Below are 15,326 nucleotides of genomic sequence, written 5' to 3'. Positions count from 1 at the left end.
GCCACAGATTCCCTGGCATTGCTGTGAGCAAAGTAAAAAAGGATGGAATTCAATGTCACACTATTACCATTGTTCCATCAGCACAAGCACTTTGTTTGCCAGACAGAACAGACTCCCCTCTCCCCTCTGGAGCACTGCTCTGGGTGCTATCCTGCCTCCCGCAGCCAGCTGGGGGCACATGGGGGGAAGAGGTGAAGGAATGCCTGTTGCACTGGCTCTTGGTAGTACAACTATTTAGTTTAATTTATACCAATTTTTTAAAACATTTAAAAGAAATGGATGAGGGGCAGAACATCCGTGTCTCAGTACAAAATAATTTGGGCCACCCCTTTCTCATTCTAGATTTTTTTTAGCAGTATTTCTATTATAAAATATGAACAACTTCATAATAATCAAATTAGATGACATTCAATATTGCTGAGACTCATTACATCCATATGCCTCAAAATCTTCTCAAAATCCAATTACGTATTCCAAATTCATGGTTGTTACCCATCTGACTAAACTGACGACATTTGTTGCATTCCTTGGGAGATTCTGTTTTCAGCTGTTGCCATTTTATGGTGCCAGAAGGCGCATAATGGTTAGTGCCACTGCAAGTATCCTATGGGCTGGGCAGAAGGCTAATACATGGTTCAGAATGGATGCCAGCTTCTTAGTGTGCCAGACCTTTGGGAGGGGGCACATGTCAGTGGTGGGTGGGGCCAGAGGCAAAAGTGGGTGGAGAAACTAACACAAATTTTACCTGTGTACTGCAGGCCAGTTTCTCTACACATTCAAGACCTGCCCCAACCCAGAGGTTTTTTCAAAGCTGAAAGACACACTCGAGCCAGACCAGAAATACAGTTAAGGAGAGGTGTACGAGGGGTGGTGCATGGTGTGGCCTGGGGAGAATCCTAACAGAGAACTCTGGAGGTGCTGAGCCCCTGCTCTTGCTCCATGCCCCTCCCTTAACCTTCTTGCTGCTGCTCTCTCCCTCTCTTTGCGGTTCTGCTCATCTTATTGCTGTAGTATAAGACTCACTTTTTCCCTCCTAAAAAGTAAGGGGAAATGTGCATGTGTCTTATGGAGCCAATGCAGGCTGCACAGCTATCCCAGAAGCCAGAACAGCAAGAGCGATTGCTGCTTTCTCTGTGCAGCGGTCCCTCTTGCTGTTCTGGCTTCTGAGATGCAGAATATTTTTTTCCTCCTCCAAAAACTAGGTGTGTCTTATGGTCTGGTGAGTCTTATATGGCGAAAAATACAGTATATGCTGCCCTTTATCCAAAGATCCTAGGGTGGTGTACATTAAGAACGTAATTTAGGCAGGATAATAATAAAAACACAATACACATAATGCAGCACAATAATAACATAATCATAATAACAGCCCCCCCCCCATTTAACAAGCCATAGATTATTTAATGGCCAAGGGCCTGGGTAAAGAGGAATGTTTTTACCTGGTGCCTAAAGACGTGCAATGATGGCACCAGGAGAGCCTCTCTGGGGAGAGCATTCCACAGTCAGGGAGTCACAGTAGAGCCAAGGGCATTGCTTTGATAAGGCCCTGACTAAGCATCTGGTTGGGTGGCAGCTGTGGCCCGAGGCTCCTCCGCCTCCAGTTGCTTAGATCTGGTCATGCAAGGGAGCCAGTCTTTCAAAAGCTCAAAGCCCTAGGAAGATCTACGCTCTATTACTCTGCTAGTTCCTGCCTGCTGGGTGGCTGGGCCCAGTTGCTGCCCTACTCAGCAGCATCTGCGGCAGAGGCAGATGAGAACCAGCTGGCTGCTGGCTCTTTCCCCTCCTCTGGCTGGACACAGGCAGCAGCATCACAATAAGGAGGCAGTGTGTGCTGCTCTGACAAGGCTGCTACCATCACAATGGCCTGGCTGTCCTGCTGCCTTTTACTGTTGTTGCTCATCCCATCCAGCAGTGCCAGTTTAGATGCTGAGAAGCCAAGCGAGCTTGAATAGACTTGCTTCCTGCAAGGCAGTGAGAATTAGTCAAGCGCTGAATTATCTCATCACTATCAAACATCCCTGGGGGAATCGCATTGCTGTAAGTGATCTAAGTGCTTATTCCCATTTTAGTGATTACAAACCAGATGATTCTTTTGTGACCTTTTCCCTATGGGGTCTACCCCAGCCTGGAAACGTAAGTAAGCGCCAGAAGCCCAAAGGAGCTTCCCCAGCTGCTAACCTCCTCTGATGATCCCAAGAACTCTTGTGCTGACAATTTTCCAATGAAAGACGGCAAAGAGGCTATGGAAGAGTTCAGCACATGGTAATGGGAATCTCGGTGGTCTGAGGCTGGCGCCTGCCTAGCATGGTGAGCTTTCTGGACACAGTGTGTCTCCAAGCCACAGAAGGTTGGTGGGGAAGGTTATGCAACATCAGCCCTTGCCACTGGCTGGCTGGCTGGTAGTATGAAGCTTCTGGATTGGTCAGGCTTGCTGTAACTGCTGAGTGGCCTGGCTTTCTTCCCTTGCTTTTTTCAATGAAGAGTCGCACTGCTACAGGCACTTGCTACATGAGGCTGCTTCCATCTCCTTCATTCACAAATCCATTTCATCACATTTCCAAATTAATCTGTTTTTTTAAAAAAAATTAAAAATACAACTTAAGTATGTATTTTATTAGAAAATGCATATTTACATATGTATTTTATCTCAACGCATTTCTAAGGGTTGTAATCAAGTCCTACTCAGAGCAGACCCACTGAAATTAGCAAACCAGTGGCCAGCCAGATACCCCAAAGGGAAGCCCACAAGCAGGACATGTGTGAAATAGCACTCTCCTCATTTGTTATTCAATGGGTCTACTCTGAGTAGAAGAAGAAGAGTTTGGATTTGATATCCCGCCTTTCACTCCCCTTCAGGAGTCTCAAAGCAGCTAACATTCTCCTTTCCCTTCCTCCCCCACAACAAACACTCTGTGAGGTGAGTGGGGCTGAGAGACTTCAGAGAAGTGTGCCTGGCCCAAGGTCACCCAGCAGCTGCATGTGGAGGAGCGGGGAAACAAACCCAGTTCCCCAGATTACGAGTCCACAGCTCTTAACCACTACACCACACTGGCTGAAGATGAGCATTGAATACTACCCATTTTTAACATGGTGGGGGAGGCATTCAATGTCATGTGCAAACATTTCCACTTGTCTGGTGGAACAACAATATCACCTCTTCTCCCCACGCACACACACCTGAGCAATTGGGGAGGTGTGGAGGGAGAAGAGGGAGGGAAAAGCCCCGCTGTGCTAGAGGAAGGCTTTGCACAGGCTTTTGCTAGTGGGACCAGTTAGCTGAATCCACCATTGCATGGCTGTAGCCAAGGGGGAACAGGCTCATAGGAAACTGCACCCAGCTTTGCTCAATTTCAGAACTGGTAGGTGCAGGGGACAGCTTTCTTGGCTTTTTGTAATTGATGCAGGAGTGGCTTGCAGATGGGGCACTGTTGCTTACCAAGAGGGACTGGCGCAGTGCAGTTAAACCAGTGGAGCCAATCCAGTGCTCCTGCCAGTGCATTGACACCAGGATGGCCTCCAAGTCATCTTGCCCTTCTTCCTCCCAGTGAGCGCCAGCAGCCTACCTACCAGGAAGCTACCTGAGCAGCTCTGCCCCACCTGGCAAGCCACTTCAGTAAAACAGAGCATTTTTGTTCTTAACTCACGGGGTTTGTTTTAAATCAGGGGTGGGAATATTGTTGGACTCCAGTTCACATCATCCCCAACCAGTGTGAGCAATGGTAAAGAATGATGCATGATGCATTTTTTAGTCAATGTTTGGAGGGCCACAGAGTCCCCTATTCTAAAACATGCCTATTTACTAGGAATAGTCTAGAGGACATTCCCCCCCCCCCCCCCGTTCTTGTGAATCAGCATTGTCTCAGCTATCTGCATCGCTGGTTGTCAGATGCTAGTTTTAGTACCCTACAAAAACTAAGCATCTGAGCCCTATTCTGATGATGGTGGGGGTTGCCTTGCTCTCAATAAGAGCGTAGCATGGGAGCATATTTCTAAAAAGCAAAATAAACTTTAATCATTTGATCATATCTAATAATACAGGTTGGTGTATTAATCCAGGAAATGAAAGAAGAAAAAGTCAAGGCTTGTGTCAAGGTTGTGTGTATTCCATACTTCAGGATCACACCACACTATTGCAGAATTCAACATTGGGCACAATGCAATATCCTGATAATTGCTGCATAAGCCCTCCCTCAAGCATATTCTAGTCAAGCTCTTACGACTGTGAGGATAGATAGATCTGAAAATGTGTGGGCGATGACTTGCGAAATCTTAGAAGCCAGAGCAGGGACTAGTGTCTCTAGATACCTTCTCATTGCTCTATGTGTTACATTGCTAGTTTATGCAGAAATAAATTATGCAAACTTGCTCCATTTTCACTTACAAAACTTTAGCATGTTTTGGTACAGAATTCATTGTGAGCACAGTCCTCAGTGCATCTACTTTTAAAGCTCTCAATTTTTCTCCTAATCTAAATTTAATTATTTCTCTGGCTCTCTTGCTAGCTGTAATTTTTACAGCTTAGTCTGAACGATTTTATTCTTTATTTGTTGTACTCTAGACTATCTTTGTTTGGTATTTCAGTACAAATTAATTTTTTTTCTGCATGAAGCAGTATAGCAGTTGGTTTGCACGTTGTGCCTCTTTAAAAATTATCAATCAATCAATCAATCAATCAATCTCTGATTATGGGATTAGTTGGGGAAATAATTTCACAGATTCAAACTTCAATTAGAATAGGACGATTGAGCTGTTCTCATTATTTCCCATTCCAGCTGCAAAGGATTCCTAGAGGATAACAAGGATTCCAGGATAAGGACTTACTGAAGGTTGGAGGATAGTTTCATCAGTGGCAAATATTAGGTTGGGCTAATTGTTGTCTAGGCTTGTTGGCCTCAAGCAAGCTTACTTTCAAGTAAGTCTGCTTGTGATATTGCCTAACGGAGAAAAAAACATCAACCTTTCTGATTGAGGGGGTAGGAATATAAGCAGATTTGAAAAGAAGTGGAGAGCCTGTAAGAAGCTACAATGGGTGAGAGTATCCAAGCACGGCATGTTTGTTGTTGTTGCTGTTGTTGTTGTTTAGTCATTTAATCGTGTCTGACTCTTCGTGACCCCCTGGACCAGAGCACGCCAAGCACTCCTGTCTTCCACTGCCTCCCGCAGTTTGGTCAAACTCATGCTGGTAGCTTCGAGAACACTGTCCAAGCATCTCGTCCTCTGTCATCCCCTTCTCCTTGTGCCCTCCATCTTTCCCAACATCAGGGTCTTTTCCAAGGAGTCTTCTCTTCTCATGAGGTGGCCAAAGTATTGGAGCCTCAGCTTCAGGATCTGTCCTTCCAGTGAGCACTCAGGGCTGATTTCCTTCAGAATGGATACGTTTGATCTTCTTGCAGTCCACGGGACTCTCAAGAGTCTCCTCCAGCACCATAATTCAAAAGCATTGATTCTTCGGCGATCAGCCTTCTTTATGGTCCAGCTCTCACTTCCATACATCACTAGCACTGCATGCATGTTAGAGAATCCATTTTCTCTCCCTGCCTCCCCTGCCTTCATTGCTTTGACAAGGAAGTTGAAATGAAATCAGTGATTCACTCATCAGGCTGTAAATAATGAAGAGCTTTTCCCAGGCTAGTTAGTTGGAAGGGGGCTGTTATCTCAGCTTGTCTCAAGCTGCAGTGTAGCTGTCTCAAGAAAACTGTACGGTACATCAAAGGAAAATCACAAGAGCATCACTTCCTATTCTTCTACCCCCTTGCAAAAAAAAAAAAAAAAACCCTTCTTTCCCAAGTTTATTTAAATAATGTTTCTCCTAAAAATAGAACAGAAGACTTCTGCATAGCTGTCAATGTTTCTCTTTTTTTAAGGGAAATCCCCTTAATCCGAATAGGATTCCTCACAAGAAAAGGGAAAAGTTGACAGCTATGGACTTCTGCGTCCACAAAATGTGATAAGGAAAGGAAGCAGGTGCAGAAGAATGATAGAAAATAGTCTACTAAATTTGCAGAGAATGAAGTGTTTTCATGGGTTTGTGCTCAGATGGACTGTGTGATGTTAAATGCTTCAGAGTCCATGGTCTCCAAGGATAAATAAGTTCAAAAACTAAGCCCCCAATGCAGACCAGACAAGCCAAGTGCAGCTACTTATGAGGTTTCCCATTGCATACAGGATCAGGCTCCCAACTCTCACCTGCCTTTCCTAGGTAGAACAATCACCTCTTCCCAGCTCATGCATCCCAAACCATCATTGATGGCCCCTTTCCCAAGGCTCCAGTGTTCGTAGTGAAAGGTCTGGGGTTCTGCTGCTGGACCCTTTTTAACATAGCCCAAGGCCACCCTCAAAGGCCAGGTCATCCCAAATCCTAGTGCAATATAGTTGGGGAAAACTGGGGAGGTCTTTTCTCAGGGCTCTCTCTGCAAATGGCAGAAGGGACTGTAGTGGTGGTCTCATTCTGGGTCTCCCCTTCTCCAGCAGGCCACTTACCACCTTCCCTCTAGGGTATTAAATTCCTGAGCCTCCATAGCCCTTCAGTAGGCCCTAGTGATGGCAGCTGCTCCCATCCCCACCTTGCTTCTGCCTTGAGTAGCAGCAGGTTTGGCTCCTGGAGAGGCAGATTGGTGGCACCTTAAAGGGAAAGTCAGACAAATAACTTGCCCATGAGTGCATCTGTGCTGATGGGAAAACATCTGACTGTGTCCAGCTGTCTTGTGAAAACAGAGAAACCAAACTTTCTAAAGGGCCCACTGTTGTTAAGCTTCTTCATTATTCTAGCTCAGTTTCAGTTCAGGCACTCAGATTTTTAATAACAATTGTGACACCTTAAAGGCTAACAAATTTATTGTATCATAAGCTTTCATGGACCAAAGTCCACTTTTTCAAATGCATGAAGTGGTGTTCTGAGTTGAAGATATCTATATGCAAGTGTTTCTCAACTTACACAGGGTTGCGTTTCAGGGGTCGTGCCAAAAGGCAAAATAGTGTATAGTCAAAACAGAATGCATCAGATTGTTAAGCAATTACTGCACAGAAATACTTCAGGTACATATTATCCTGCCACAAGTCATATGAACAGAAGGAGAGTCTTGCTGGATGAGGCCAGTGGCCCATCTGGTCCAGCATGTTGTTCTCACAGTGGTGAACCAGTTGCCTGTAGGGAAGCTTGCAAAGTGAGCCTGAGTGCAACAGCAGGTTGAAGTGGACTGAGTGCCCCAAAGAGCTAGTAAGATGCTTGAGCTGTGGCTGTGCTGTAATCGTCACAGGGTGGAGCAGCAACATTGGTACTGGGAAGTTTTACATTGCGTGTGCCTGATTTTAAGAGTCATCTTTTGGCAGTTCTTGGGAGAACCATATCAGAGCTACAGCAAATGGAGGGACAGAGGCCACTACAAAGAGGCTTGGCGTTAAGAACAGACACCAAATCTATGTTTAAAGGCATCTAGCAGTTGGACAGCTCCCTGTTCTCAGAGCAGTCTGTGCGCAAGGGCAGAAACTCAGCCAGTCCTTCCCATGTGCGCTCCTTGACACACGTCTTGTGGCCTGGCCTGGCTCTGCTGGACCCTTTCTGATGCATCAGGGAAGAGCTGCAGACCCAGAGGATCATTTTACACAAAAAACCTGCCAATTGTCAGAACCATAGTGTCTAGACCAGCCTTTCTCAACGTTGGATTCCAAACGTATGTTGTTGGACTACAAATCCCATCATCCCAAGCTAGCAGGACCAGTGGTCAGGGATGATGGGAGTTGTCATCCAGCAGCATATAGGGGCCGAAGGTTGAGAAAGGCTGGTCTAGACTGAATAACACATACCTTTGGTAAAGTAACCCTCTGGTGCCTTTGTAGGATTTCACTGGATTCCCACCTCCTTCTGGCTAGGGGGGAAGGGACTTGCTTGCACAAAAAAGAGTGTGTGGACAGTATATAAAAAATGAAGCATCTCCACAAAGCACGTAATGCTGTTTGTTTTGTGGCAAGACTTAGCAGAGTAGCATAGCACCAGGGATAGCAGCAGGACAAAAAGGAAGTAAGTACTGAGGGAATGGGGGCTTTTTAAATCCACTTTTCTTATCCAAGCTCTGTAAATAATTAGATCTCCCAGAGGCGATCTGTGGTGTAATACTTTGGAAATTCCAAGGTAAGACTATCTAGGAGGAGTGGAAGAAATATGTATGTATGTATGTATGTATGTATGTATGTATGTATGTATGTATGTAATTATAGATCCCCTATACCTTCCATTGCATATGGGTGTCTAAATAAACAATGTAGTCATAAACAGTAAGTGGGGAGGGGGGGTAACATAAAGCATCTGAACAGCATAAGCAAGAACCAAAATCAATCACAATTTAAATTTTCATAAAGCCCTCCCACATCTAAACAGGTTCATAGTGAGGTGCTTAAAGATGTAACCTGCCAGCTTTCATGGGGTAGAGAGTTCCATAGCCTAGGTGCCCCTGATGATAAGGCCTTGTCATGACATTTGGAAAACAAAAATAGGGTTGGGAGGGTGATTGTAGTAGGGGACCCTTCCATATTCAGGTCTGTGCAGATTTACTTGGGATTGAGGCACACTGGAGTTGGGTTTGCGAGTAAGAATGCATGGGATTTGGTTGCTGTTGAGCTGGTTGAGTATGGAAACAGAATAGGTGGAGGGTGAGGTGTGTGCTGCGTGAGTTAGATGGAATGGGCATTTCCTATAAGCCTCTGGTGTTCCTAGGCAGCCCTTGACCTCTCTTTTCTCTCCCCTTCTAGGGCAAGCCTTATGCCTTTGATCGTGTCTTCCCACCCAACACTACCCAGGATCAGGTGTACCATGCCTGTGCCATGCAGATTGTCAAAGGTTAGTCTGGGTGTTGGTAAAATGGTGGGCATTTAGTAGGAGTTGTATAAAGGAGCAGGAAGGGCGAGGCAGAAAGCCAACTGGGGAAATAAATGAGTCCTCTTTCTTTCTCTTGCAGATGTGTTGGCTGGGTACAATGGCACCATCTTTGCTTATGGGCAGACATCCTCGGGAAAGACTCACACCATGGAGGTGAGAAGGCATATAATATAATATAAGGCATGGAAAAAAATAGGTCATAGCTAGGAAGCCACTGACAAGATGGCCCTGTCATAAGTTCAAGAAGCAAAAGTGGAATGGGGTGAGGAACCTGTGGCCCTCAAAATGGTATTGGACTTCAACCCTCATCAGTCTCAGCTGGCATTGTAGTCCTGGGGTTGCAGTACATCAACAACATCTCGAGAGACCCCTGTGGTAGGGGATCCTTGCCACTTTACCACCTGGAGATGGGACTATTTATCCCCTAAAAGTTTAGCTCTAAAACATTTGAGGAGATCCGTTTGGCTCATTCCTGATGTTTCTGTTCCTCCAGGGTAAGCTGCATGACCCCCAGCTCATGGGAATCATCCCTCGCATTGCCCAGGACATCTTCAACCACATCTACTCTATGGATGAGAACCTGGAATTCCACATTAAGGTCAGAGGCATACGGAATAGCGGTGGGGCCAGGGGTATGGGCAACAGTGGTGGGTACTGGGAACAAAGGGTCTGTATTTGCAATGGGTGGGATGCTCAAAGGAGATGGTTGGAAAGGCACATCTTTTTTATATATATAAATAATTTTTATTAACTGGCCAATCAAATCAAATCACATCACATCACATAAATTCCAAATTACAAAGCCGAATTTTAAATTTTGTTGAGGGGACCCATATTTCAAGATCCGAAGGGGGATTCTGATCATCTTCTTGCTACTGCGTTAATGTCCAAATCAGTCCAAACAAAGTTCATAATTCTATCCAGTCTTATCTTGCTGTTTCCACATCACATCTTGTTCATATATTGTCTCTTTTTTCTTTATGATCTCTTCTGATAGTCTCCTTAAGCCGATAAACACCAATAATAATCCTGTGTGAATTTTTCCGTTCTTCCAATCCTCAAATCGAGATGGTTTCCATATATCATCGCCTTCATAGATAACATCGCTTTTTCCATCTTTAATTACAGAACTGTCGTTCTTAAGTCCCTCTGAGGAGTTTCACCCACAATATAAAAACAACTCTATTTCTCTATTTCTCCTCCCAGACTTAAGTCCTCCGACAGAACTTCCCAATATGGCGACGGCACTTTTAACCGCGTCATTCCAAAGCCCTTATACATTCCACGCTCTTCTCAAAACATGCTTTGGTTCGAAAGTTTATCTCCACACAGCCTTAAATCCACAGCTTAAGTCCTTAAAATGACATTTCTGACTTGGGGGGGGGGGTTCTTGTTTAATCACATAAAAGAAAGAAAGGAAAGTTTTTTCCCCCTCCCCCATCAGTCCCTTTGCCATACTGAGTCTTGGCATATCTTCTCATGATTTATACTTGCTCCTCCGACTCGTCTTGTTTTATCAGAGATCTCTTCTGTTAGCAGTCTTTACTCCCCCTCCTTCCTTGAAATATGTGCATTCGCTTCATCCAAATTGTTTCTTTTGAAGTTCTTGCAGCTAGTGGCGCAGATCAGAGACGGCGTCCAGGAGCGCCAAAATCCCACAGGAGGGCATTGTGCCTAGTGCCCCCATCCCACAAATTCGGGGGTGGTATAGGGCACAGCAGGCAAGGGCAGTCCCACCCCACAATCCTGGGGGGCTGGGAGGCTATTTACTCCCATCACAGCCTCCAAATTACCTCGTGTGGGTCGGAGAGATGTTATTGTCAGCCATCTTCTGATGCGCCCCTAGTGGCCCCTCCGGAAAGGCACATCTTGGTCAGGGAGTCAGATCCTCTGGTTCCAGGGCTGGCAAAGGACCTCAGGGAGTTGTCAGCTGGCGAACGTGGAGGGAAAGTTCAATAATATTTCTTGGGCATGAGCTACCCAGACAAAACTAGTGCAGAGGATCCAGAAACTTTACAGGAACCATAGCTCAGTGGAAGAGCACATGGTTTCCATGAAGAAAGTCCCAAGTCTGATCCCTGGCATTTTCAGTAAAAAACAACAACTAAAAATCAGGTAATGGGAAATATTCTCTGCCTGAGATGATGGAAGGAGCCACTTCCAGTCAGAGCAGACAAAGCTGGGCTAGACAGGAAAATACCCTGGCCTGGTATAAGGCAACTTCCCATGTTCCCATAGGCAGCAGTGACATGGGACAGGTGCTTTGGGGTCCTAGGATCAGAAGGATTTGGGTCTTATAGGGTCCTGCAAATCAGCTAGCAAAAGGTTAGTCTCCACTCCTTTCACCCTCTGGAGCAGGGAGCCAAGGCCTGATACAAAGCATTCCAGGGAAGAAGGGCTTATTCATACTGGTCTGTACCTAAAAGCTCTGTGTCCATGTGTGTGGTTTATTTCTTTTAGCTTTCCCCTTGAAAACCCACTATGTAGTGCTCAATTGGAGTAAATACCAATTTGGGTTTTCCATGGGTGAATGTTTCTTCTGAATCAGCTTTAAAGAACAGGTTTTAATGGGGAAAGCTCTGGAGCAACAACCACCACAAAAGCAGGGATGCTTGGACATGGAGCTTTAAAGCATGGACCTTTGTCTGGAGAGAGTGGGGCAAAAGGTAAGTGTGGAGAAGCCCTCAGTTCCACTGTTGTATTTAAAGAGGCTATAAAGGTCAGGACTGAACAAAGGGGCCAGTCCTCAACCACAGGGCTCAGGCTCCCCCTCTGTTTTCTCAAGGAATTGTTGGCAGTTTCATCCACACCCTACATGTAATGCATATGGCATCCCCCAAAGAATCCTGGGAACTGTAATTTGTTAAGGATGCTGGGAATTGCAGTTCTGTGAGGGGTAAACTACAACTCCCTGGATCCTTCGGGGGAAGTCATGACTGCTCAGAAACTGCATAAATATGATTTAGATTAGATGTAACGGTGTAGATGCGTGACCAAAGTGTATTACTTATTCTCACTTTGAGCACAGTGGTTCTTAGAAAGGTATGTGTTCACAAGGATGATAACTGAGGGAAGATTGAGGACCCCCACATCTTAATGTCTGTTCTATTTAATTACTCTCTCTCCCCATCCCAGGTTTCCTACTTTGAAATCTACTTGGACAAAATCCGTGATCTGTTAGATGGTGAGTTATCATGTTGAGGGGAAATGGTACGGGCAGGGCATTGAAAGAGTAAAGGAGAAGGGCTTGATAGGAAATAGTGACATGGCGGGGGGATTTTGTCAGGGGCGCTGGCCCTGGTGAAGGACTGAAGGGAAATGTATGCTGCTGGATCAACTGTGCCCTCTCTGAATGATCTCCCCTCCTTGCCCATAGTGACCAAGACCAATCTTTCCGTTCACGAGGACAAGAACCGGGTGCCATTTGTGAAGGTGAGATTCCTGGGAAAGTGTCACACAGGGCCCACTCCTGGCCAGAATGGAAGGGAGAGAGCACGAGTGGCCTGAGTGTTGGGTCAAGCCAGTGGTTACCAGGGTTTACAGTAAGATTCAAAGGCTTGTGCTTGGATACATCCAAGTTTAAGTTAACAAAAAGGCAGTGTGTTTTGAAAGCAGTTACTGTGCTGGTCATTAAATCTCATAATAACTAGAGGTGTAGATACTTCTGTATAATTATCATGGTCTAACCATTTTGTGGGGTAGAAAAGCAATCCCCACAATTTTCTCCCTTTGTGTATATCCTAAGGCCTCCTGCCCCAACTTGTGCCTTACAGGTAGTGATGAACTCCAGCTCCCATCATCCCTTGCCATTGGCCACGCTGGCTGGGTCTGATGGACATTATTATCCTAAAAAATGCAGAAGGGCACTAGTTTAGGGAAACTTACCCTAGGGCTAGGGACGCAGGTGGCGCTGTGGGTTAAACCACAGAGCCTAGGACTTGCCGATCAGAAGGTCGGCGGTTTGAATCCCCGCGACGGGGTGCAGTGGCGTTGCGTGGGTTGTCAGCACCCGGGGCAAGGCAAGTAATTTGCGCCCCCCCCGCTGCACTGTCCCTCCCCCAGATAGTCCCTCGCTCTCTCTCCGCACCGCACCGCACGCCTGGCACCCTCCCCTCCACAGTGGGCGGCGACCCGGCGGCTCGGATCAGATTTGCACAGCCAGCACTGCAGTGAGAGAGAGTGAGAGAGCCAGGTAGGGACAGAGAGCTGCGAGTGTGAGCGCCCCCCCCCAGATGTTGCGCCCAGTGCGGCCAGCCCCCCCTGCACCCCCCACGCTACGCCACTGACGGGGTGAGCTCCCGTTGCTCGGTCCCAGCTCCTGCCAACCTAGCAGTTCGAAAGCACATCAAAGTGCAAGCAGATAAATAGCGGGAAGGTAAACTGCATTTCTGTGTGCTGCTCTGGTTCGCCAGAAGCGGCTTAGTCCTGCTGGACGCATGACCCGGAAGCTGTATGCCGGCTCCCTTGGCCAATAAAGCAAGATGAGCCCCGCAACCCCAGAATCGGTCACGACTGGACCTAATGGTCAGGAGTCCCTTTACCTTTACCTTTACCCTAGGGCATCTGTCTACGGCCAGAAGACAGGGAAAGCTGCCCAGGTTGAGCTGCATGAGGCATGGTGGTGGTGGCAGCTTGGATTAAAAAAAAAGAGAGATGAGGTCAACATCACCATATATACTATGACAAATGCCCTTTTCTTCTCCCCCCTCAGGGCTGCACTGAGCGCTTTGTCTCGAGCCCTGAAGAAATCCTGGATGTCATTGATGAGGGGAAATCTAACCGTCATGTGGCTGTTACCAGTGAGTTCTGAGGAATAAAAACAGGCCAGAGGGATTATGATGGTGTGGTTGGGTGCATGGGGAGCTCTGAACTAGTTCAATACAACCACATGGGCTCTCAGTCAGAAGTGATGGATGCTAGCTCAGTCAGTGGGGCATGAGACTTTTAATCTAAGGTTTGTGGGTCCGAGCCCCAAATTGGGCAAAGGATTCCTGCATTTCAGGGGGTTGGACTTGATGACCCTCATGGTCCCTTCCAACTCTACAGTTCTATGATTCTTTATGGAAAGGATGGAGGTTCCCATCATGGACTTTGGGATAAAGAGGGCCAGTGAGCTAGACTGTGATAGGTAAGTAACATACCAGGGAGCTGTGGTGGCAATGGGGCTTCTGTGTAGCATCAGTGCTTTGAGAAGGTGTGTTCTGGCTTCTGCGAATCTCAGCCAAGTCTTAACAGAGTCTCTAATCCAACTGTGAAGTCATAAACAACAATCTTGCTGCACCCTAGAGGCAGTGTGTGGTGTTGCAGCCTCTTGCTTCCAATCATGCCTAAGTCACAAAACATGGACCTGCTATTACACAAATAGCATAGAATGTGATAACATTCGTCCTGGGCTTACAATTTCAGCTGCAAGTCTGCATGACTGAATATTCCCCCGTTTATCAAATAAACCCTTTATTTTTCTTAGAAAAATAAGATAAGCGTTCTAATATAGCCTCACATTTTGTGTTTTCTGAGCACAGTAATTCCATTCTCACCCCAGCCTTTGGGAAGTAAGAAATATCTGAGGAAAATGTTTATGCATTTGTATGTGTGGATTCCAGGCCACACACAATACCCCCTTTATCCAGAGAGTTGGACAAGACATGATCAGGCCATTGTTGCTCATACTGTGCATGCAGTGGTTCGCAGTTGGAGGCAAAGTGCCTCTTAATACCAGTTGCTGAGAACTGCAAGTGAGGAGAGTGGCTGAGGCGCTCAGGCCTTGCTGTGGGCTTCCCACAGGCATCTGGTTGTCTATTGTCAGAACAGTGTGCTGGAGGACTATGGTGAGCCTTTGGCTTGATTCCCCAGGGTTTCCTCATGTTCATCTCATTCTTCTCTCTGGTCAAATGGCTCTTTGAGTGGTTTTTTCCTAATGCATTGACATCTGTTTTGTCCAGAGACCACAGTGAAAAAGACACAAGTGTGTGTACAAACAATTGGGTAACAACACCTCTATTCTGCCTGTGAAACTATTTAATTGAATACCACCCTAGGCCTAGATAGGCATCGAGTTGGGGAATTTTTTTTCCAGCGCAGGAAATCCCTGCTCAGAATTTCCCTATAGGGAACCGGCTTGGTTCTAGCGCTCCCATGTTCTCACTGTTTTGCCCCTGCAGACATGAATGAACACAGTTCCCGCAGCCACAGCATCTTCCTCATCAACATCAAGCAGGAGAACATGGAGACTGAACAGAAACTGAGCGGGAAGCTTTACCTGGTGGATCTGGCTGGCAGTGAGAAGGTGCTGGGGTTTTTTTCAAGGGGGTGTAGGTGCCAGGTATCCCTGGCCCAGTTGTAGAGTCAGGCAAGGTCTAATTTCTCCCATAAACAGAAGATTTAGCTGTCCCATGTTGGAAATCTATACAGATCCCAGCAATGCCTCAAATAATTATACTTATCAACAATTATT

At 46.3% G+C, this 15,326-nt stretch overlaps 1 protein-coding gene across 5 annotated transcripts in view; it reads left to right on the top strand.

Moving 5' to 3' along the window:
• KIF5A (kinesin family member 5A) overlaps window positions 1–15,326 on the top strand; it is a 67,920-nt gene that overhangs the window by 24,192 nt on the left and 28,402 nt on the right. For 3 of the 5 annotated variants that reach the window (XR_014508264.1, XM_083428223.1, XM_083428221.1), the window contains exons 2-8: window positions 8,746–8,833; window positions 8,952–9,025; window positions 9,366–9,470; window positions 12,008–12,056; window positions 12,249–12,304; window positions 13,584–13,671; window positions 15,034–15,158. Coding sequence is in view for 3 of the 5 variants with exons in the window: in XM_083428223.1 (XP_083284349.1) it covers window positions 8,746–8,833; window positions 8,952–9,025; window positions 9,366–9,470; window positions 12,008–12,056; window positions 12,249–12,304; window positions 13,584–13,671; window positions 15,034–15,158 (585 nt within the window). In the remaining 2 variants the exon portion in view is untranslated. Of the gene's footprint in view, window positions 1–1,896; window positions 2,038–8,745; window positions 8,834–8,951; window positions 9,026–9,365; window positions 9,471–12,007; window positions 12,057–12,248; window positions 12,305–13,583; window positions 13,672–15,033; window positions 15,159–15,326 lie in introns of those variants that run through there. The other 2 variants (XR_014508265.1, XM_083428222.1) reach the window with 1 other exon arrangement.

The sequence above is a fragment of the Podarcis tiliguerta genome (assembly GCF_965153285.1).
Source record: "Podarcis tiliguerta genome assembly, chromosome: 2".
Lineage (NCBI taxonomy): Eukaryota > Metazoa > Chordata > Lepidosauria > Squamata > Lacertidae > Podarcis > Podarcis tiliguerta.
Note: the sequence above shows the minus strand (reverse complement) of the source record. Positions and strands in the feature narration are given on the sequence as shown.